At 40.8% G+C, this 23,722-nt stretch overlaps 2 protein-coding genes across 2 annotated transcripts; one reads left to right on the forward strand and one right to left on the reverse strand.

Annotated features, from left to right (window-relative positions):
* The first annotated feature begins 332 nt into the window (after nucleotides 1-332).
* On the forward strand, nucleotides 333-13,120 carry LOC146367702 (ankyrin repeat domain-containing protein 13C-like). Its single transcript, XM_084911517.1, has 13 exons — nucleotides 333-693; nucleotides 787-828; nucleotides 2,381-2,485; nucleotides 4,979-5,064; nucleotides 5,286-5,331; nucleotides 5,536-5,602; nucleotides 5,757-5,901; nucleotides 6,004-6,135; nucleotides 6,988-7,149; nucleotides 7,235-7,314; nucleotides 7,458-7,556; nucleotides 10,375-10,475; nucleotides 10,576-13,120. The coding sequence occupies exons 1-13, from the start codon at nucleotides 333-335 to the stop codon at nucleotides 10,704-10,706; spliced, it is 1,557 nt and encodes a 518-aa protein (XP_084767643.1). The 3' UTR covers nucleotides 10,707-13,120.
* Nucleotides 12,921-21,999, reverse strand: LOC146367703 (uncharacterized). Its single transcript, XM_084911518.1, has 12 exons — nucleotides 21,693-21,999; nucleotides 20,169-20,302; nucleotides 17,353-17,468; nucleotides 16,584-16,661; nucleotides 16,461-16,498; nucleotides 16,165-16,298; nucleotides 14,883-14,961; nucleotides 14,658-14,777; nucleotides 14,464-14,553; nucleotides 14,046-14,129; nucleotides 13,737-13,899; nucleotides 12,921-13,611 (listed from the first exon to the last, which is right to left on the reverse strand). Exons 1-12 carry the CDS (start codon nucleotides 21,812-21,814, stop codon nucleotides 13,420-13,422), a joined length of 1,350 nt encoding a protein of 449 aa, XP_084767644.1. The 5' UTR covers nucleotides 21,815-21,999; the 3' UTR covers nucleotides 12,921-13,419.
* Nucleotides 22,000-23,722: the final 1,723 nt, after the last annotated feature.

The following is a 23,722-nucleotide window of genomic DNA, read 5'->3' on the forward strand; positions in this document are numbered from 1 at the left end:
ATTCTCCCGATTCATTGTTTGTGTGTGTGGTTTTTTTTAATGTTTGTCATTATTTTTTATTTTTTGTTTTCATCGCCGCACCCATAGATAAATCAAACCATATTCATTTTCTTGCAGCTAGCTAACGTGTTCTAGGAACCGCGTACCGCTATTTTAATAACAGAAGCGTTGCGAAAAAGCGTCGCCGTTAGCTCAAAATTTCTAATAGGACTGAGCAGATTTCATATTTGTGGATTTTTTTTGCTAATGCCCACTACCAACCGGATTCATATCGCATCTTCACCAAACGTTAGCCTCGTGTGTAGTTCCCCAGTTACCGCACGATAGACATCATGACAGGTGAGAAGATACGCACCATGAGAAAGGACCACAAGAAACCGAACAAAAATGACGAGATAATGGACACGTACGATGAGACCTCCAACGGGACTATCTCTAACGGCACCAGTAAGCATTTCAAGTCCAACAAGGCTTTCCAGAAGTCAATCAAAACCTCGGCACAACAACAGCAGCAGCTCAATGCCAACAACATCAACGGTAACTCATCAGTTGTCAGCGACAACAACAAGAACCCAATAATCCTGACCAGTGACGACTTGGAGTTCCCTGTGCATGAATGCGTGTTTAAGGGAGATGTGCGTAGGCTCTCCTCTCTCATCAGGACCCACAGCATCTCCCAGAAGGATGTGCATGGTAAGCTTTCTGCTGTCATGTTTCCATTTACATAACCAGTGTTTGTGCTAGAGGCTGATATTTACTTGATGTGTTTTATTTTTTTAATTCCAGGAAACACACCTCTTCACTTGGCTGTCATGTTGGGCCACAAAGGTAATGCTGAACCATAGAGTAGTAAAATGAAATAACCTCATTTTAAAATTGTTATTATTATTATTGCCTTGCACTGGATTAAACAAAATTACCAAGAGCACTCTGAAAAAGTAATCTTCCAGTATCTGCTTAAGCTCAGGAAATTTGACTAAATCTGCCGTGCTCTCCGTGGCCTAACATGGCTTTATTAAAAGAGTATTTTGAATCCTCATTAAAAGCCCCCTTTGAACGCAGCAGTTCCCTATTCCTGTGTTGGAATAGCCCACATACCCTTTGTGTGCATAACCGTGTCTTATCTGACCTCTGCAGAGCAGCGATAACATAATCTTGGTATGACACATTAGTTAGGCTCAGAGAAATCCACATATATCAGTAATTGCATACAAAGAAGCCAATTTATGGGCACAGAGACACAATTTCATTTATGTGTCAATTATATCACAAATTTGACTCAAAGCTCTTTGTAGTCTGTGTACCACGCAAAGTCCTCTAGTCCTGAAACCTTAATTTGGTACAGATTAAACTGAACTATTAGAAAAGAATTTGTTTCTTGCCCTGGTGACCATGCAATTAGTGGACAACTCGCTCTACCACCTGAGCCACAGCTGCCCCGTACCTACTTCACTGTTTAACAAAGTGGCTGTCTGATGCCTATTTTGGCATGCCATCAAATGAAGACAGAACAGCTGCCTCAACTTAATCCAGATGCAGACAGCTGTTTCACAGTCTGCCATTATTTCCTTGCTAGAGCCAAATCTGCCAAGTATAACTGTAGGAATGAGTAAAGTCAAGAGTCTTCATGCACTCCTGTCATTTGAGTAACTGAAGACCAAGTGTACTACTTTTAGTTTTTATGGCAACTCTGCCGACATGCAGGAAATGTTTAGCGTAAGCATGTGTCTGTCTCTAATGTGGCCAGCATTACCATCTGTTTGCTTCTCTCCTGCTCTCTCTGCGCCCATGCGCTGTGTCTTTATAAAAATTACTCTAAATTGAAGCTGCTCTGATGTACACTTTGTTATTTCAGTTGTCAAACAGTGACACAAACACAGCCCGTTATGACTAATATCAACCACATGTCACTTTCGAGCCATTTTTGAACCTGCTGCTCTCTGCTGTTAAAACCCTGACATTGTAATGGATGAGATTACATTCACATAAGTTAAAGGCAATGGTTGTGGTGTGATTTCAGCACCCACAGCTCTAAACATGTTGTCAGGCCAGCTCACCGATTAAAGCAAACTGTTTTTTTTAGGAGAGGATCCTTAAAGAGAAGCACTTTAGTCAGGAAGTCCACAGAGTGCTGCAGCAGTATACAGCATGAGAAACATTATTGTGGGTAAACCTGTTTTACCCACCCTTCAAATCATGGTCCTGTAAATGAGCGTAATTTGAGCATGTGCAGAACACTATATAGTGGCCTTTTGCAAATATTAAAATTGTTTCTAATAACAATGCATGTAGTGATAGTGCAGCAGTAACAGAACTGTAGAACTAATCACATTTGTCACTCATTGTTTGGTTGTTTTCTTCTCTTTTTCCTCCTTTTCAGAGTGCGCTCTCCTCCTGTTGGCCCATAATGCACCTGTAAAGATAAAAAACGCACAGGGATGGAGTCCTCTAGCAGAAGCCATCAGCTACGGCGACAGGCAAATGAGTAAGCCTTTAAAAACTACTCTGAATAGCTGTAGACTGACTTGAGCTTTTCATATTTGGATCTGTTTGTTGCAATCTCAGTGTCACACCTGCAATCATACACACTCCCTGTTTTGACAGTTAGGCTGAGTTCTGCCTAGCTGAGGGATATATATATATATACAATATGTTCTTTAGACAGTATTTGTGGGTTATTCAGTCATATCGGTAATTAGGAAGGTGTTCTGTATGAATGTTCATATTGTAGTGGTGTTACTGAACATCAGCTTGATAGCTGCAGTGTTTTGGTTGGATTTTCTTTCCCCACATGTTTTGTACTGGCATCAGGAATCAAATGAGTTACTCTGATTGTAGATGAAATCTTAAGTTTCAGAGAACATGTCTGCATTAAATGAGGGTTAGATCAGTGTTTCATTTTTTTTGACAAATAAAACTTGTGTAATAATGCTGACGATATAGAATTTCTAGCAAATTGTCTCCTCCGGTATTGTCGTAAGGTAATGAGATAAGTGTTAGTGATCAAAGGATCATTTGTTAGTCATGTAAGTGTTTAACCACAACAAGTGCTGTCTGGCCATCCCATCTAAAAAGCTATGGTGGGGATTTTCTCTGAGCACTCACCATCCAGATGGGCTGGAACGCTGCCTTAGCAATGGCTTAGTGTTAGCCCCAAGCTTAAAGCTTGCCACTGCCCTGCTTAACGATGCTACCGCTTTTAGGTTCGACATCTAGTGAAATGGGTCAAATGACATGTAAAAGGTCCCAGCTAATGCTTTGGGGATATATTCGCTCCTCTGTCCTTGTAGGTTTTGGGTTAAGTTAGTGCGATTTGTTCAAGCTAAAGTAACATATAAATTGTCTGCTAAAAGGGCTGAATAGTAAATAATTTATTTTAGTTTCTGTAGCTGTGCTGAGCTGCACATTTTTAGTTCTTGCTTTTGGCTCTATAGATGATACGAGTGAGCTATGAGCATCATTTACTTACACAGCCTGCGACAAAGCGTTTGAGGCCTGGTAGTTTGAATAATGACCCTCAGCCTTGTTAGTATGCGTCTCGGCTCTCTGTGCTTGCTGTGGCAGGCTGTCTTGGGACTGGGACCGGGAGCTTTGCTTTTGAGAAGGTCACATCACTCACAAGGGTGAAGGGGTGGCAGAGGGGCAGAGAGGGGGCCGGGTGCATTTAAACCATGCATAGAAATTCATAATCCAGTGACAAAGGATATTTAGATTTAAATCTTTGGCTAAATTTCAGCCGGTGCACAGCTGGTGTTAAAGAGAGACAGAGAGCAAGGGATAATAATGGGGTTTGCCAAATGTCAAGTGTCTATTTGTGTGTGTTATAGCTTGTCACAAAGCACTGCAGTCTTTTCCATCAGTCATCAGCTTTCACTTTTACACATGTGCCCATCGTGTCAGCAGCTTGCTATCTGGACGTGCAATTATGAACTGCCCGAGTGCAGCAGCGTGTGCCTCGTCAGCACTTCTCTCCTCGGTCACGTCTATTTTCTGCCTAATATTTCCCCTGGCTGGAATAACCAAGGATACGTGTGAGATATGCTGAGATATAATTTTTTTTCTTTTTTTTTTGTTGCCCTCTGGTTCATTCTGGTATCATTGAGAGGACGCTGGTCAGTTTGCGAGAGGAAGTCGTGCACTTCACGAGCCAACGGGTTACATCAGCCGATCCAAACACGGCTGTGGTGTCTGCACAGTTATATAAATTCTATAAAGCTGAGTGGGATTCAGTGTTTTTGTGTTATGTAATAATCTATGAAAATCACACAATTTTAACTGTTGTGGCAATCAGTGTGTCGGGATTTGGGTGACAGAGTTCAGTCCTGTGGACTGGTTGTGAAATATGCATATCCTGGCACTCATATCTCCCTCAGCGCGAAAGGTCATCTGAAAATGCTGGAAGAGAGGGTGACCACCATAAAATATTTGTGGCTTGTGCCAATACTCATGCTTTAGGGGTTTAAAAATGTATTAATAACATGCACTCAGCAGCTCCTGTTAAAATGCACAGTTGTGACTTTAGATCGGGGTCAAACATAAGGCCAGGTGGCCAGAATCGGCCTGGCAAAGACTCCAATCTGGCCCACTGGCAGGCTGAAAATGTGAAGGAGGGCATACATTTTGGGGACCTTTAACTTTATTTTTATAAGTTTTACAGTCTTTGCTCTTGGTAAAGATAGCCTTATGACCATTCATGCAAACCAGAGGAATTAAGTAATAGCTGAACAATGAAATCATTTAGAAAAACTGAGACATGCTGTTAAAATTGCCACTTCTTTTTCTTATATTAAGATATTTCAGGGATTTAATGTGTAGCTAAACATCTTTACGCTGACAGAAAGGACAGTTTCGCCTGCCCGGCCCACTTAAGATCACAGAGGCCTGTATGTGGCACACAATGAAAAAAATGAGTTTGAAAGTCATACCACATTTTTATAATTCACATCCATTATGATCCATCCCTGTTGTCTTCCCCCAGTTACAGCAATACTGCGGAAACTAAAGCAGCAGTCGAGGGAGAGTGTGGAGGACAAGAGGCCAAAATTACTCAAAGCTCTCAGAGAGGTGAGACTCATTTAAACACTGCGATGACAAACTCAGGTTTTCCACTGATATCGTTAAACCTTTAGTCCCATAAAGTTTGAAAAACCTTCTCTGTATTGATTTGGTTAAATGTCTGCTGACTACCCGTGAGCATGCAATATCAAGTGATGATGCACGTATAATCTGAACTTTCTGTTATGTTGTGCGTTGACCTTTTGATGTGTTCGAATGCTTCGGTGCAGCTCGGTGACTTTTATCTGGAGCTGCACTGGGACTTTCAGAGCTGGGGTGAGTTTTAACTTTCACACAAATGTGAAAATTTCTGCAACATATTCTCACACACAGCTACAGCGTGTAATAGTTTATGAGGCTGCTTTTGATTTTTAAATCCTTTGAAAATTTCCGGAGCTGTAACCTCACCCAAAAACCTCCATTAAGTGCGAACACAGCAGGAAGTCACTATTGAATAAATGCACGTCTCATCTGTTGTAGTGCCTTTATTGTCCCGGATGCTGCCGTCTGATGCCTGTAAAATCTACAAGCAGGGCATCAATATCAGGTAAGATATAAATACTAGCTAAAGTCTGCCCCCATCTACACCACCGTGTGTTTAATGTAGCATATGTTTCCTATTGAGGTCGAGAACTTCTTTTAGCTCTGAAAAGTAGGACGTAACTATCTTCACACACTCTTCCTCCTCTCTCTTGATTTAGACTTGACACCACTCTCATAGACTTCACCGATATGAAATGTCAGCGCGGCGATCTTAGCTTCATTTTCAACGGCGACGCCGCACCGTCCCAGTCCTTTGTGGTTCTGGACAATGAAGCAAAAGTGTACCAAAGAATACACCACGAGGTAACTGGGGGGCCATAAGGAGACCTCTGTTTCACATCATGTCATCAGAAAGATGTGAAAGAAATGAACAGCAAGAAGTTGACTCAGTGTTTTTGCCCCAAGGAGTCAGAGATGGAGACAGAAGAGGAGGTGGATATTCTGATGAGCAGCGACGTTTACTCTGCAACCCTTTCTACCAAGTCCATCACTTTCTCCCGTAGTCAGATCGGCTGGCTCTTCAGAGAGGATAAAACAGTAAGGCTTATTTCACAGTATGGTTAAAGCAAAAGCAATTGGACAACATTAGGATGAAGAAGGGGGAAAAAAACATATTAAAGGAACTTGGGGGTTTTTAAGCACCGGGACCTTTCCCATTTTACAAAAACAGTTGCCTCGAGGCGTTTTATCGTGTAAGGTTAAAAGGAAGAACTCCCTTTTAATAGGAAGCAACTTCCAGGTGAACCAGGATCAGCTGCAACCCAGACAGATGGCTGCCCTCATGCACAACAGCACAGCCGTGGTGCTTGAAATTTTAGCCTAATGTTTTGTGTAACACAAAAGTAAAAACAACTTTAAAAAATTAAAGTAAAATAGCCATTTTTCATGTTAATATTCTATCAGATATCGTAAACATCACATGTATGTTGAAAAATCAGTCTTCATTGACCTGTGTAGTTCTGGATGAGCCTAATTATTGTAAATTAAGGATAGTGTAGAGTAATGATCCCTAGCTGATTGTCACATGAGCTCATTTGCTCATTTTCTCTACATATGTACCATAAGTTCAGCTCCTTGAGCATCGAGGTGTCAGTGGCTCTATGATCCCCAGTTTGACAGTTACTGCTTTAAAAAGCGTTTGTTTTTTTTCTTTGCTTCTTCATTTGAGTCTCTTTCTTTTGTGGTATCCCGAAGACATACAAGCACATTGAAAGATTAGAGGGAAATAAACATACTTAGCCCTTAGGTTTTACCTCATGACCCCTTGAAGGCATCACAAGCCTCACTTTGATCTTCCATACAGCCTGTGCAGCACATCCCAAGTTTGAAATTTAGTTTTTACTGCTGTTGCATTGGAAGTATGGCACCATCTGTTTGTTTCCTGTACAGGAGAGAGTTGGAAACTTCCTGGCTGACTTCTATGCAGTGAACGGTCTGGTGCTGGAGTCAAGGAAACGGCGGGAGCACCTAAGTGAAGAAGACATCCTGAGGAACAAAGCCATCATGGAGAGCTTAAGTAAAGGAGGCAGCATCAGTGAGCAGAGTTTTGAGGTGAGAAGGAAAGAATTCACGGCCGTGGCTTCATCCGCCAGCGGTGAATGGTGCTAACACTGACGGATGTTTTTCTGCCCTCCAGCCCGTGAGAAGGCAGTCCCTCACAGCTCCAGCGCCCAATACAATTTCATGGGAGGAGTACATAACCGCGGAGCACGGAAAGTAAGCACCTTGTGTTTTCTACGATGTCATCAGTCCTCGCTGTAATTAGGAATTTATTCAGGGCAGGTAGAAGAAAATATGTATAACTGCTGAGTGTGAAATAACATCTTTTTGTGTTCGTCTGTGCCTCTTCTCACCTTCAGGCCACCTCATCTTGGCAGAGAGCTTGTTTGTAAGGAAAGCAAGAAGAACTTCAAAGCTACTGTAGCCATGAGCCAGGATTTCCCTCTAGGCATTGAGTCGTAAGTACATCCCTTCCTCCTTAGATCTATTAGCGAAGCTTTCTGTGCAGATTGAGCCTGGGTGGATACACTCGGGATACCAGAAAAGGGTAGTGCAGAGATGAAATGAATCACATCAGATAATTGGGCCAGGTAGACAAAAGGGCTTCAACTGGTTGTGGGAGAGAGCCACTGATGAGAAGATTACAAAATTCAAACACTCCTCCACCTTCACCACCCTCACCAAAAATGTTCTTTGGCTCAGCTTGGCCGCCATGGGAACCCGGCACGGTTTGTTTGAAGTTAAAATTTCTTATTCGCTTCTTTTCATGCCTTACTGTATGCACCTGTAACCTTGGAGCTGCAAGGCTTTTGTGTGTTGAGTCTTGTTCTCAGAGTCGGGCCAAACGATGGGCCTGGCTGATGAGAGTTTTTCAGTTTTAAATTTTGGAAACGATTTTTCCCCCAAAAAATATTTTATCTGACTTGATTAAGTCAGTGTAGGTTCTTCTTTTTAGTCTGTGAAACTTTCACGTCTCATTCAAGAAGCTTAATTAGCTCTAAAGCCACTGATGGGAGGCTCCCAGGTATTTGACAGGTGTTGGGGTTTGTCCTGAGCATTGTTGTCCCTCTACTAATCATGTAAGTGTTTAGATGAGCCAAGGTGTGAATCCTTGATAAACTGTTTTGTATGTGTCAGGAAATTCTTCAGGAACTCTGTGGAATCATCTTAATCCCAAAGATACTTTATTATCTTTGAGATGTAATGAACTAAACCATCCTTTCAGTGCATTGCATGTTTGTGCATCAGAAAGTTGGCTTTTAATTCCATCATCAATCAACTAAATGTTTCATGTCTAAGAAGCACTGGTTTCAGTGTTATTGCTGCACGTTCCCAGCTCCCCCCTTCTGTTCTGGTTTTATTTGCGGTCACAAGTAGTCTTTTGGCGACTTTGTGTAGGAAAGAACTAATAAAAAAAGATCCAGCACTTTAAAAGATCATTTCATGTTGCCCTCATTTGGGGCGGGATGTGGCTCGGGTTTTGCCTGTAATGGGTTACAGGCAATGCTGTTAAATATTACGGGAACTTAGTAAAGGCAGTAAATTGCTTTATCTTGTCTGCTGAATGAACCTTAATGGAGACAGCAATAAAAGCCTCTCTTTATCAGAGCTAATGTTTTTTTAATTTAATTTTTCCCCTTTGCATTTTTTGCTTTGTAATGTTTAATATGCTATGTTTACTATTTGATCGTGTTCGGTTTTAATGTCATAATCACCCAAAATAGACAGTGCTCTAGTTGTTGATAATAAATGATATAATTTGTACGATAAACCTTTTGCACTTCTTGCATCATTTCCAGCCTTGGTGCTGGTAGTTCCCCAGCCCCCTTACCTTTCACTCTAAACTGTATGTGTGTGTGTGATCTGTGTGATTGATGAAATAAAACACTGGACTATTTTCTTGTGAATCGGTCTGGGGGTTCACAGAAACTGATTTATTATCATCATGCACAGCCATCAGTGTCACTCCAGTGTTTTAGGTTTAACTTTTACATGAAAGGCAGTTTTAGTCATGAAAGAGAAAAGACCTGGACGGCTAACGTGTAGCTACCGCCACACATGGAAGTGAGCGGGAGGAAGCGCAGCGCTTAACTGCGCCAGGTGATTTCAGTTAACACGGATTCCAGTCTGTGGTAAGAACATGAGAACAGGAAGTGAGGTAAAGTTGATATGTGCATGAATGAATGAAGGGGTAAATAAAATGGGAGTGTTTACTACCTGTTAAATTGTGTTATATTGTCGTGCGTTTGTCCTAAAAATGAGTTAGTATGCACAAATAACTACTGAGTCTGGAAGTCTAACATTCCTTAGACTTCAGCACAAAAAAGTACTTCACAGAAATTAAAGCCAGGCCGATGTAGAATTTTTAAGGCTGATAGTTTGTAATTAAAAAATCCGATTTATAGGACGATATTTTTTTTATATTTCTTTCAGACATTAAACACAAACCATTCCATTATTTTTATTTATTTATTTATTTATTTATTATTAGTCCTTACTAAGATAAAATGACAAGATAAGAAGATTATTGCGACAAGTCGTGGATTTCTCGTCTTGCCAACAGGGAAGTTGCAGAGTGCCCTCTAGTGGAGAAACTATGAAACATCAACACTCATAGCATGCTTAAAGGTTATTTCTCCCACCTTCCCTTTACTTTTTAAATGCCGATCACGACATATCGGCAGATAGCCGGTATCAACTATCCTCTTGTTATTTATGTGTTATATCAAACTATATAATATATGGAAATTGTTAACCTGAAGTATAAAGTCCATAAATATATAAGATCTTTAAATTTTTGTGGTCATTTTACAGGATTACCTTTCTTGTTCATACTGGCTATCACTTTGTTGTTTTTAAATTTATTTAAGTGATCTAGTTTCAGCTCAGATGTAATCAAAGGGTCATTTAGAGCTAATGCTGATGCTGGAATAGTTTCATTCAGACAATGCAAGTGAATATTTCTTTTAAAGGGGAAATGTTCTTTCCTTAGAATGCCGCTTAGGAGCGCGACGCAAAGACTGCAATTTTGAAATGACGAAGAAATCTTGTATCAGCAGGCGAAGTTATTACAGCAAACCAGGCAAAATCTGCCTTTCATATGACATCGTGATCAAATGTGAATCTGTCTTTTATGAATAATAAATTCAGAAGATCACCACTTAGAATGACTTGAAACTGGTGTGTGTGTGTGTGTGTGTGTGTGTGTGTGTGTGCGTGTGTGTGCTGAAGGTTGAGTGGTGATTGATTTACTGATTTACTCTCTTCTGCTTCCAGATTACTGAATGTGTTGGAGGTCATAGCTCCGTTCAAGCACTTCAACAAACTCAGAGAGTTTGTCCAGATGAAACTTCCGCCTGGTTTTCCTGTCAAACTCGGTATGTGAAGCGACTTGTCAATGCATTCCTGTGAGTAGATGAGTTTCAGGAGCAGGATCACCAATAACCTTCTTTTGCGTGTGTGTTTCCTGCCTCACAGACATCCCCGTCTTCCCCACGATCACAGCGACCGTCACCTTTCAGGAATTCCGTTACGACGAATTCGAAGAGTCCGTTTTCTTCATCCCCGCCGATTACAAAGAAGATCCCAGTCGTTTCCCAGACCTCTGATCTGTAAACGGGGATATGGCCAGCAAGTTTGGGAGTGCAGACAAAAAAAGAGGAATATTGTGTTGTTTTATTCTGTATTTATTAGCTGTGAAAAGGAAGGGGCGGGTGGGGGCCGGTCTTAGTGATCAGTTGCTCTGTTGGCTGATGGATCCAAAGCAAATCAATGCAAGCAGGTGTTAGAGCGCCACCTCACATGTAGATGCTTCGGGAGCCGTTTTTGTGAAATCGATGATAGCTTTCATTGTACTCGCTGTTCAACAGAGCAGTTAAACCCACTGCTCCATGCTGCTGTTCTCTACTCTGAAAGCTGTCAGACTTCATCGTCACTATTTAAATATTTCCCCTCATCTTCAAGGACAGAGAACTGACTTCTCATTCTTGAAAGTGCACTGACGCCCTCGTCTGTAAATAATTCACGTCTGTACTTCACAACAAAAAGAATAGCAGATATAGCTATATCCTCAAACTGTGCTTAATATTCATTTATATATTATGTATAATATATAGAGAGAGATGAACTCAAATGAGTAACACTGTGTAGCAATACATTTCCGGTACTTAAGAATGTTTTTAACCAGCTGGGATAAGGTTTAGCATTAAAGAAGACCTCCATTGTTACAGTACGATATCCGAGCCTTTTCCCCTGCGCAGGGACGCAGTCTCCTGCATCTTCAGGTTAGCTCATGTTACCTCTCGGCTGTCTCTCCATGTCTGTCGTGATCGTATGTGCTCAGTGTGTGAGTGAGTAACTGTACTGTACCAGGGGTTGTTGTATGTACGTTTGTGAATGGGAGAACCCAGGTGAGATATCAGGTAAACTGTTCTTAGTTTAACACTGCACTGATAAGAAGTATATTTAAGGCATGCTCTGGCTGTGTTGGCCTCCTGGATCACATGCATCTTTAAAGGTATATTCTCTGTTCTACTACCTGCAGGCTGGCTGGTACTTAAGGAGAAACTGGAAATTAGAACACTGACTCTTAGAAAACGTTTTAGTGCTTATAAATTCTCCTTGATTGTTGTCTGCATATGATTATCTTTTTATATATATATATCTATATGTATACATATATAAATGCAAGTAGAGGGAACTAAGCTGTGAAGTTGATCGTTGCTGGATCTCTCAACTGTCCAGATAAGACATTATCTGATCCATTGAGCTGTCTGGCTTCAGCTAATATGTACTGCAACCATACCTACTTCACTTCCCTTTAAATAAAGCACCAGCATCATCTTTCAACTGACTGCGTGTTTGTAATAAAAATTTTATGAGGCTTCCAGAGGGGTGGACAAATATTTTGATATATTGGGGTTTCTTATCGCTTCAGTGGGTATTTTAGGTCAAATCTGGCAACGCTTCAAGACAATATTGTAGTCTGTTTATTAAAGAGGTGAGGCTAAGAAGGGAGAGCTGGTTTTATCCCAAGATACTAAAGATTATAAAATTTCCCCTGATTTATCGTCAGTGTGTGAAGACGCGTACGTTTCAATAAACTAGCAGAGCACTGTCCGTTTGGCTTCAGTGTTTAGTGCAGACACTGGAAAATAAAACTGGTCATTTTATCTGAAAAATATTTAATTTCTCAGAGCCTGGGCTTCTTTTCACTTTAATATGAAAGAGATTTTTTAATATATTCAACATCCTAAAAATGTCTAGAAACCTATGCCAGATTAGTCCAAGAGACCAGAATTAGCCCAGCAAAGACTCCAATCTGGCCGAGCTTAAGAAAATGAAGGTGTGCTTAGATTTTCAACTTTTACCTGTCTTCTCATCGGTTTTACCGCTTTTCCTGTTGATCCAGCCACATGACACCGAAGTACACAAGCATTTTCTGTGAATTCATGAAAACCATATGTTCTAAATTTATAATTACACAACTTTATTTAAATGGTCCGGCCCACATGTAAAATGATCTAACTGAACTGTAAAATTTATGTTTAGAAATCCTCCATCAGCATTAGTTTTATGCCAATAAAGACTATGTAGTATTGCTGCACTGGACCTACGTGATGCCAGAGGTTAGCATTACCAATTTAGGCACATCTGCCTTTGACTAGTTTGACCAATTTGAAGGCAAAATTGTCTCTGTGATCAAACAGCTGAACCTGTAGACATGTCTGTGATTTAAGTGTTTTGAAACCAGATGTGAGGATTTTCATATTTGTATCATTAGCCCCCCCAACCTGAGGTGGAAGTTACAAATTTTCACAGTCTTAGCTCTTTAAATAAGCTTTAATATATAAAAGAAATCCTTGATAAAACAATCAGTACTCTCAGATAACAAGAAGCTAAACGCAGTATCTTTGCATTTTTGGTGAAGACAAGAGACCCGTGCATCACACCACCCCACACAACAGAAATGAAAAAGGTTCATATGTAAAGACAAATAAAAAAAAAAAAAAAAAAAAAGAAATCTGGTAACACAAGCTAAAGAAACGCAAAGCAAGCCTACTTCCAGTTGTAATCTATTACATCTGTAGCAGCAAAGAGCAGAAAGACCACTTACAGTAAATGACAAACCGAGAAAAATGTCAGGGCAGACGATTTTTAGCATCAAACATTTGCAAAAGGGCACGCTTCCCTCCTGTGACAGAAACTGAGACATTTCAAACAATTCACATTTTCAGATTCAGCCCAGTAGGAAGGGGGAAAGATGTAGCTTTTTCACAACCAACATGGAGGGAGAATGTGGGAAAGGACGGGACGGACGAGTCAGTCGCTGACGTCCATGTCCTCTTCGTGGCGATCATCGGCACCGTTAACTTTGGCCTGCTTCGCGGAACGTGCTGTGCCATTACCTTCTACTGACCGAGGAGACAAAGCAGAATCGTCCGAGTCCTTCCTGTCGCCTCGCTCCTTCTCGCTGTCGTATCCTTGCTCTTCCTCATCGTAGTCTCTGGTGATCTGGGAAAGGGAGCCGACGCATGAGACACCTCGAAAAAAAAAAAGTAAAAAAAGCACAAACTCCCTCCGACTGGCTAACATTAGAAGAGTGATGCTCACAGGGTCTAAAACCACAACACACCAACCTTAACATCTTTCTCTGCGTCTGATTTCCGGTCACGTTCCCTTTCTTTGTCTTTACTCTTCTTTTTCTTGCTGCTGGAGCGCTCCCGTTCTTCACGGCCGCGCTCTTTATCGCTCCTACGGTCCCGGTCCCTTTCCTTCTCCCTCTTCTTCTCTTTTTTGTGTCTGAACAGGATGGAAAGTGAAAAGTCCAGAATAAGATTAGTAATGAATATATGTTTACTTCTCCTTAAAAAAAAAAAAAAATCATTCAGGAGAAACTTAAAATACACATTCAGTGCAGCCAGAAGGTATTAAACACATCAGACAACCTTCGAGGAGATGGAGACGGGGAATTTTTCCTTTTAGGAGACTTCTTAGGAGAACGGCTGGCGCTGCGACTTTTCCTGCGTCTCCTGCAAACAGAACAAAATAATTTAAGTTTTGCACATACGCAGGATATTAGAAGCAGCTGAAATAAATACATTTGACTGAAAACCAAAAATCGAGCATTTCATTAATAACTGTCATATGCATTAAATCTTATTTCCTGTCAAAGCATTAGCAGCTTTATCGTGATTAGGGAAGTACTATACTTAAAAACGTACATTTAACTATTCTCTGTTCCTGTTGATTTTGCACTTTGGTAAATCTGACCATAGAACAGTCATTAAATTCTCTTAATATTAAAAGGTCTTTACCAGAATAGAATTCAAGCACTTGTCAGCTGAAGACCTTGGCTGTACTCACCGGCTTACACTGCGTGACCTCCTCGCTGTGCTGTAGCTTTTGGGTGGTGTTTTGGATTTCCTTCTCCCTGCATCTTCTTTCTTTCGCTCTCTGTAGATAAAAAGAAAACATGCATATAGATTTAGATCTCAGGTTTCCCAGCTGCAGACCTCAGAGTACAGGTTCAAGGTCAGGTTTTCACACAGTTAACACACCTGGATCTGCTGCGAGATCTCCTCCCTCTGTCTCTAGAGTGGGTGTGTCTCTTGCGCGGGCTTTTAGAGCGTCTTCTGCTTCTCGATCTGGATCTGCGCCTCGACCTGCTTCTGGTTCGCCTGAAACCATTCATTCACAACATTTAACTTTGCTGTTCATGTAAAAACAAACAATACAAAGTTTCCTCATCTCAGCTCTGCAGATGATAAGTTCTAGTAAATCACCTGTGTCTTGAACGCGATCGGGACCTCCTCCTTCTGGATCTGGACCTGGACCGAGAGCGCTTCTTCTTTGTCTCCTTATCTGCACGTCAGGAAAAGGAAATACAGGTCAACTTCCAGTACTCTGTGTTTAACCCTTTAAGACCTACCATAGAACCAAGTCCGCCAGAGTTATCTTTATATTTTTACATGCTGTAGTGCCATTTTTGAGAGCATTTCAAGTTGCAATACATCAATACAACCGTTATAGCCCAAATTTTAATAATATGTCTGCATTAAGTCTATAATAACTGCATAAATTGCAAAAAAGTGCAATAAACTACAAAAAATTGAAAATTGTTGTTGTTTGTTTGTTTTGGGTTTTTTTTTTTACATATATTTCTAGTTAGAGAAATTTAAGAGGTTTATCCTTCAAAACTGTAAATACAAAAAAGTTGCACAAAATAATTACTAACAACAGGAAATTTATTTTGAGTGTCTTCATAGTCTTATTTTTGAGATACACCAATTTTTATATACTGCTGGAAAAACAAAAATAAATATTATAATGCAAATTTGCAAAGAAAACAGCACGTGCATCAAAATAAACTATTTCCAGCAGTGCAATTTGAGTTCTAAGCATCCCAGAAACTATTCAGAAAAGCGTGAAGTCAAACATGACTTTTAAAAACACCAGTATAGGCTTATAAGGCCCCGAAGGTAAAAAAACAAAAAAGAGGAAATGGTAAAAAAAATGACGCCACTTACAGTTTCGGCCAGGTAATGGCGGACATACGATAGTTCGCGCTGACGTCTATTCCAATGTAGGAAGTGTTATGAACAGCTGAATTGGCAAAGTGTGTTACTGGAATATTATATTTTTGTTGCTGCAAGTGCTTTTTATGCTGTTTTTTGCAAAGCTATATGTGGAAGGAAACCGTGACCTAGGACGAGCTGATGGCATAAGATGTAAGTACAACTCCTCCGGTTTCATATGCAAAAAAATTTATTGTGCTAGCTTACGTGGTTCCGGTTCTACAGGGATTTAAAAATAGTTGCGCAAAACGGAGCGTGCCCGCTCCGACCGGCTTTAAAGGGTTAACAAACGTTTTTTCTTAACATTGAAAACAAAAGCAAAAACAAACTATTTGCAAACATGAAAACCTGCCAAGGAAATCATCTGGGGAAGTAAGCTGACCTAAATATAAGTGTTTGTAATGACAGCAGTGCAGACAATCCAGACACTGTTTTATACCGCAAAGCCAACATCCTAGCAACAAGATCTTCTGAACTTTAATGCACTCACGTCCGGGTTCGATAGCAGCAGAAATGAGCGACTGGGCCTCTCTGACTCTCTTCATTGCCTCTTCGATTTCTTTATTAGCTGCGTCAGCCTTCAGCCCAGCATTCAGGTTTATTCCAGCCGCCAGGGGATTCAGTCTAAACAAATAAATATTAATTAGTTGACTCATTACTACAAAACACCAAACAACTGCTTCTTTCCTGTGCCTCAGTTGTTCTACAGTGCCTGGGAAAAATAACAAACAAACAAAAAAAAACCTAATGCACAGCATTCAAAGAAGAATCTTTAAAGAGACTTACTTTGGATCCGTCATCAATTTCAACAGCTGATCAGCAGCCTGTGTGGAAACGGGAGGATAAAGACTGTCAGTTCAAAACATTCAACATCAACTTCGTTCACTCCCATTTCAGAAAACCTCTCACCTGGGGATTCATACCAGCTCCTGGGAATCCAAACGCTGCCATTGCGTCTATATTGGGTGCACCAAAGGGGTTCGCAAGCTGGAATAAACAAATTTATGTCAGGCCAAGAAATATAAATATAAATAAGCTATCTGATACACTGGGCCAAAAATCACTGTTTATGTGCAGGAGACTAATTTCTCTCATTAGTAAATGGCCAGCGAAGCATGTAAAGATGTGATGTAAGCAGACACGCTGTACATTAACCGATGCTGATATACGCTTTCGACTTGAAATGACAGAAACATGGCAGAGCCGAAGGAGTAACTGATGGATATGTGAGTGGATGAAGAAAAAACGTAGAGAGGATACTGCTTGGTCACAACTTGGCAAGAGACCTGTAACTCGGCAACATGACTGACTGCTTCAAACCATTTATGCTAAAAGGATGTGAATGAGCACAATCCTACAAATTACCCAAAAAAAGAAATGCAACACAGGGAGAAAAAACAGATTTAAAGAACTATACAAACTCCCCCTGGTGAGGTGAAAAGCTACCAGATGGACTTTGAAATGATCCAACTTTAAAACAAAAATAAACAAAAGCCAGTTTATCTGTGAGTCGTATTTTTATGTTATCTTACACTCTGCTTCTGTATGTCTTTAAATGAATAATTACTTTTTCAAAAAAGGCTTCAAGTTACATTTTGTCATGTCAGAGCAAAAATTTTAAGACTTTTATGTTATGTCACCATGTAACATCCAACACAGTTAAAAAGTGAGGTCTTACAGGTGGATTGGGGATGGGATTAGGCATCGGAAGAAGGCCTCCCCCTGGCAGAATTCCTGCAACAGCATTTGCTGGCGCCAGCAGTGACAAAGCTTTAGCCTCATCTGGAATAGATCCTACAGGAATAAAGAAAAAGGCATTAGGAGAGAAGAAAGGTTTCTCACACTCACACACACACTACAGAGAAGACATTTTGGAGAAAAAAAAAAGAGAAAAGTGTTCACATTTCTTCACATGTTTACCTCATACATCAGAGAAGAGTTCCCTTAATTCAACATAATCATTGCAGTGACTTAACTATTGCTGGAATAAATCACACTACTCCAATGAACACTGCCAAGAATAGATCACCTGAATGTGTTTTTTAAGTCATGAACCAAACGTTAGCAAGCACAGCTGCTTCTCCAGTTCGGTGTGCCCTCAATTTTCATTTTTGACGTTTACTGAAACAAGCGATTCACGTTGGCGGCTTCGCTACTAAAAGCACACAGAGAAAAATTGAGATACACACACAACAGAGAGAATTTTAGGGATTCGGCAAGAACACTATGCAAACCATCAGCGTCTACTCACCACAAACACATTTCAGAGAATTAAGTAGTTTATATGCTAAATGGCAATAACAAAATTCAGGCTAGATGCTGCCTGCATCATTATCTCAGTATCCTTACCTGTCACTGCATCAATTAACCAAACCTGGACAGAGGATGGTGGGCTGTTTATTTTAAAATGCAAAATACCTCCAATTTTATCTTTCAAATACCTCATCATCATCATCTCACACTTAATCCATTCACAAAGAGACATCACCTAAATACAGACACACAACACTTAAACACAAGAGCACACTGGAGAGAGAAAATGCTGCAGGAGACAAAACGGTTGGATGGTATTTTCAGCAGGGCCTGGTATACAGGACTGGCTGAGCCAGGAAAAAGAACTGTAAAACACAACAACAAAAGAAAACCACTGTTAAAGAGGATACTGGACCAACACTACGTCATGTCGGTCGCCTATCTCAGAGGATTTATACCAGAGAGTTTTAGTTCCATGTATTTATTATATCACTGACTAGTTTTTTTTTGTCAAGTCTGAAATTACATCGTGAGGTTAAAAACATGTTTTAAATCTACTCTGTGCAGAGTAGGCTACTTTGGCATTAGTGTGTTTTTGTATTAACTAAAAAAAGAAAAAAGAAAAACCAGACCCCTGACATATACAATTATTGCTGTGAATACCATCTCATGCCTGATTTAGACTTCTGTGGAGCTACAACACAACCTACATAAGTGGTTGCATTACCAGCATTTATGCTAGTGCTGTAGCATTATGTGTAAATTACTGTGTAATCATGTCCCCGTGTTTTACATGCAGTCCCAGCTGATATACAAGTGTAAAATTCTGGGATCTTTTCCCCCTCCTGGGTCCCTGTTCTTTGTTTAGGTCATTATTAATCACATGCAAACACATTTTCCCTCCAAATTCTGAAATGCACAGGAGGAATCGGCGGTGCTGAACTGACCAACTGCCGTACTTGCGGCTGTATTTCATTATGTTATCATAACATCATGTGATAGCATAGATTTCCGACACATATTTCCAGCTGATCAGGTGTAAAACTTTCAGAAATATATTGTCTGACTTCTATAGAAGGCGAAGTGGTTTCTTTAAAAACATAAAGTAAACGTAAAGTACTGTGGTGTTATTCAAACAACTGTCCATCTGCTGGGGACTACTTCCAGCTGTTGTTTAAAATCTGTTTGCGTATGCTAGTGAGCTTTTAAAAGAGCATGATGCCTGTGGCACCGACTCTAAATAAACTGCATCAGCTGCAATTACCCTAATGAACAAACAAGCATTTACTAGTCTGTGGACTTGAATGGCCTCTGTGTATTCATGGGATTTGTTGACATTAAAAAGTGATGAATACAGGCAGCCTTATCTGCAAAGGAACCGTTTCTTAACCATAAAACACTTGACCAAGCAGCCCTCAAAAGTGTCGTTAAATAGTGCAGAATTTGCACAGTTTCAGGTTATGCCCTAGAAATCTGAACTTTATTCTCAAAACCACCTGGGAAAGACAATTTAGACAGAAGGAAAGAAAAAGATAAGGCAGAGAAAGAAAAAAAAAGGAGACAAAATGAGAAGAGAGAGAGAGTGGTGGGGCTTGTATGCTTGCTGGCCTTTGCAAATGTCTACAATTCCCTGTTGGCAGGCAGAGGACCACTTTCAGCCATCAACGAGGGGGCTGCTTTTGCCTTCTTCACTACAAAAATTACACACACACACATACACACACACACATACACACACAAATAACAGAGAGAAGTTTAACAGGGAGTAGTCCAATATATGGTGAGAATAAAAATGCATTTGGTTAAGCATTTCAAGTACATCACTTCTGAACTTTGACGTGCCTGTGGTGCCCACAGATGTCCGTGTCCTGGTGTGTAAAGCAGAGTTTGGTACACTGAACTTTCTGAGCGCAGAGCACATTACTGTTTTAGTCAGAGACAAACACCTCACTATATCCCGAACAACTTAACTCCAGGTAACAAAGATCTGTTTAAGGGTTGTTGTGCTAAAACAGATGTGCAATGCGCTAAAACAGTTCACCACAAATCTGACAGCAGAAGTCTGCTTTAAACACACGAGCCATGGGAGGAGAATGGCAATACCACTTTCATTCAAAATTATCTTACAAAGCTCATATAAGCATGCCAGGGTGAATTCACAGGAGACGGGAAAAACCAACAACAACCTTTTTACAGTCTTGCACCATCACAATTCATTCAACAATGAGCTTTTATACAAACCTTCAGCAAACGGGACCACTATCAGCGCTCTGTCCACAAACACCGTGTTAGTCAGATGCTGAGACACACCAACAGACTCTGGCTCCTGGAACTTCACAAAGCACACCCGGGATGTCACCGGCATCGGCGAATCACTACAGAAGTGGTAAAGAAGAATGACGTAAATAAACTGCAATAAAAAACATTTTTACAAAATCTAAACATTGCTTTCTTCAGCCTGTTTTGACATCCCGATGTAACACTGAAAATGCAAGGAGCAGCAATAGCAAAGGTAGAGGAGTTTAAATGCCTGGTATCAACCGTCCAAATCAACGGTTCACAAGTGAGGTGGAGAAAAGATTGGAGCAGGGTGGAATGGATCGAGACAAATGTCAGGGTGATTTGTGACAGAAGGACGGTGGCGAGTGTGAAAGAAAGAGTACATAAAACTGTAGCGAGACCTGCTATGATGTATGGTTTAAATACAGTGGCACTGACAAATAAACAGGAGGCCAACGCTAAGATATTAAGACTTTGACTTGGAGTGAGCAGGATGGACAAAATCAGAAATGAGTACATCAGAGGGACAGCACATGGAAAAAGGGATTAGATGATTTGGACACATCCAGAGGAGGGATAGTGGATATATTAGACAAAGGATGTTGAATATGGGGTTAACAGGCAGGAAGAAAATTGGGAAACCAGAGAGGGGGTTCATGGATGTAGTGAAGGAGGACATGCAGAGCATTGGTGTGACAGAGAAGGATGCTAGGGATAGGGTGAGATGGAGGCAGATGGTCAGCTGTGGATCCCTAAGGGGAGCAGCTGGAGAAAAATGTTCTGACAACCTGATGTGGTCCAGTGGCACCCACATGCTGTGTTAGTCACTTAAGTGTGGAGTTGACACACAACAAATATATGCAGACAGAGTTTAAAACAGATTTATAACATACACTTTAAACAGAAATAAATACAAGTACCCAGGCCCTGACTGTATACTTTAGAAGAAAATTTACTGTGGACTGTTGGAAAGACTCACAATTATAATAAAAACGACTGGGGAAAGGAGGGCTAGAGTTACCCTAACCTAACCCTAACAAAACATCGGAGAGACCGTTAAAGTTAATACAACTAATTTTTTCCCTTCCTCACAAGCTCAACTTGGGCGTGTTTATATTAATTATTAATGACTTTTGCTGCATTTCCTCTCAGTGATAAAAAGAGACTTTACATACTTTGAAAAACAAGACACTACGGTAACATTAAGACCCAAATAAACACTGAGGGGGACATATTAAGCCTAAATACACGTTTTTATCCGTGTTTAGGAAATAAGCAGACTATCAAAGAAATAAATAGGATTAACGCGTGGTTCATGAGGCCAGACAAAGACATTATAAAAGACTGCGGGCCAGGTCACTGGTTAGCATGGACCTACGCGTGCATGCTAACCAGTCTACGGAGTCTACTAGGAAACATGACCAAACAGCCTGTGACTACATTATCAAAGCCGCTAATAAGCCCACAGACAGTTATTTAACTTACTCTGGTGGAAATAACTTCAGCTCTTCGATGGTTCCCAGAAAACCGAACAGTGTCCTCATCTGCTCCGACGTTGTGCTCGGCGACACGTTCGTCACCTGCACCACCTTCGTTGTGTAGCTCATTTTCCCGACTTAAAACCTTTGTAACACAACCGCCAACTGCTAGTCTTAAACCACACTACCGTCTATCCGCTGGTTATAAAACCAATTTGGGGGTTTTTTTGGTAAATTTTTTCTGGGTATGTGCTAACTAGCGACTACAGCAAACTGTGGCGTTTCGCCGCCATCTTGGGTAATTGTCGATTGAAGTGCGCATGCGTGTAGCGAAACTGGCGGTTTTAAAGTAAATTATTAAAACAGCACATCATCGAGTCTGGAGGCTAGTTTACCTTCATGTAATAAATCGATCGTCCTTTAAATAAGCGTACTACAAGGTTTGTACTATGTAGAAATACTTTTGACCTGCAATTAATTACCAGCAGAGGGCGCCCTTTATTTTCATTTTTACATACAAGACGTGGCCAAAGCGCCTCATTCAGTATTGATGAGAAGTTTTGGGGAAACTACTTAAGCACAGCTTTTCAACCAACCAACATGAATTAATCCAGTCTGGTCAACTAAAGCTATTTAGAAAAAGCCATCCCTTTATGACATTTCTAAAAGGATTTATTGCGTTTAACTGGGAATATGATTGCTATTCAATGTGGAATAAAGTTGAATAATAATATCTATCAATCTATCTTGCCAAAAGTATTCCTTCATCTGCCTTCACACGCATAATTCATCCCAAATGTGTTCTGTTCTGGTTGAGGCCAGGTGCAGGCCAGTCAAGTTCTTCCACACCAAACTTCCTCATCCATGTCTTTATGGATCTAGCTTTGTGCACTGGTGCACACTCATGTTGGAAGAGGAAGGGGCCATCCCCAAACCGTTCCCACAAAGTTGGGAGCATGTAATACATGCTTGCATGTATGATGAAGATTGACCAAATCTCCCGAAAAACAACCCTAGACCCTAGACCCTAATGCCCCCTCCACCTAATTTTACTTTTTGCACAGTGCATTTAGACAAGCACAGTTCTCCTTGCAGCCTCCAAACCCATACTCTGTCATCAGATTGCTAGATGGAGAAGCGTGATTCGTCACGACAGAGACCATGTCTCCGCTGATCTAGAATCCAGTGGCAGCGTGCTTTACACCACTGCATCCAACACTTTGCATTGCAATGTAAACTACTGCAAGGCTTGCAGCTGCTCAGCCACCCATTCCATGAGGTTCTCTAATACAATACCAATACCAAATGATTATCTGCCAGGCTGCTATGTTGAATAGAGGCAATGATAACATGATGTATGACAGATTTCCTGTGTCTGTCCTTAAGGCAGCAGAGCTGAATCAGTCTGTTAGAGAAGCTGCTCCACTACCTGTCCAGTAAGTGGTACAGAGGGTGGTCAGGATTACAATGATGGATTGCAGTTTTTTCAGTGACCTCCTCTCCACCACAGTTTCAAAAGGGTCCAGTTAGCAAGAAATCACAGAGCCTGTCTTCCTCTTCAGGTTATCCAGTCTGCTGGTGTCTCCAGCTCAGATGCTGCTTCCCCCTGCAGAACACAGCAAAGTACAATGTGCTCACTACAACTGAGTGATAGAAAACCTCGAGCACACATTGAAGGATTTCAGTTTCATAGGAAAAACAGGCCGCTCATCCCCTTTTTTTTCACAGCCTCTGTGTCAGTCTTCAAATTCAGCCTCTCGTCGTCAGGTACTCCTCATCAACATCTTGACCCGTGTTTGTCATGGGACATGTCTCTTTGTTCTGAAGTCAAACACCATCGCTCTGTTCTTATTCGCATTTAGAAGCAAATGATTCCTCCCAGAACTCTCAACAAAATCATCAACTTGTGCTCTGTACTCTTCTTCCTGCTCATCACTAATAGATCCATCCACTCCACAATCAGTCAGAGTATTTCTGTAGGTGGCATGAACTGGAGACAGCACTGCTGTCTCCTGTACTGCCCATCAATAAAACAGG

Source organism: Perissodus microlepis, chromosome 18, assembly GCF_051167445.1.
Source record: "Perissodus microlepis isolate ML-2025 ecotype Zambia chromosome 18, ASM5116744v1, whole genome shotgun sequence".
Classification (NCBI taxonomy): domain Eukaryota; kingdom Metazoa; phylum Chordata; class Actinopteri; order Cichliformes; family Cichlidae; genus Perissodus; species Perissodus microlepis.

Bases quoted from the DNA above. Each gene is read 5' to 3' on its own strand.
- LOC146367702 (XM_084911517.1), top strand. From the start codon at position 333: ATGACAGGTGAGAAGATACGCACCATGAGAAAGGACCACAAGAAACCG. The intron at 7,150-7,234 runs GTGAGAAGGAAA...TCTGCCCTCCAG, and splicing joins TCAGTGAGCAGAGTTTTGAG to CCCGTGAGAAGGCAGTCCCT. The intron at 7,315-7,457 runs GTAAGCACCTTG...TCTCACCTTCAG, and splicing joins ATAACCGCGGAGCACGGAAA to GCCACCTCATCTTGGCAGAG.
- LOC146367703 (XM_084911518.1), bottom strand. From the start codon at position 21,814: ATGAGCTACACAACGAAGGTGGTGCAGGTGACGAACGTGTCGCCGAGC. The intron at 16,299-16,460 runs GTAAGTCTCTTT...TTATTTGTTTAG, and splicing joins AAATTGATGACGGATCCAAA to ACTGAATCCCCTGGCGGCTG. The intron at 14,962-16,164 runs GTGAGTGCATTA...CCTGACGTGCAG, and splicing joins TGCTGCTATCGAACCCGGAC to ATAAGGAGACAAAGAAGAAG.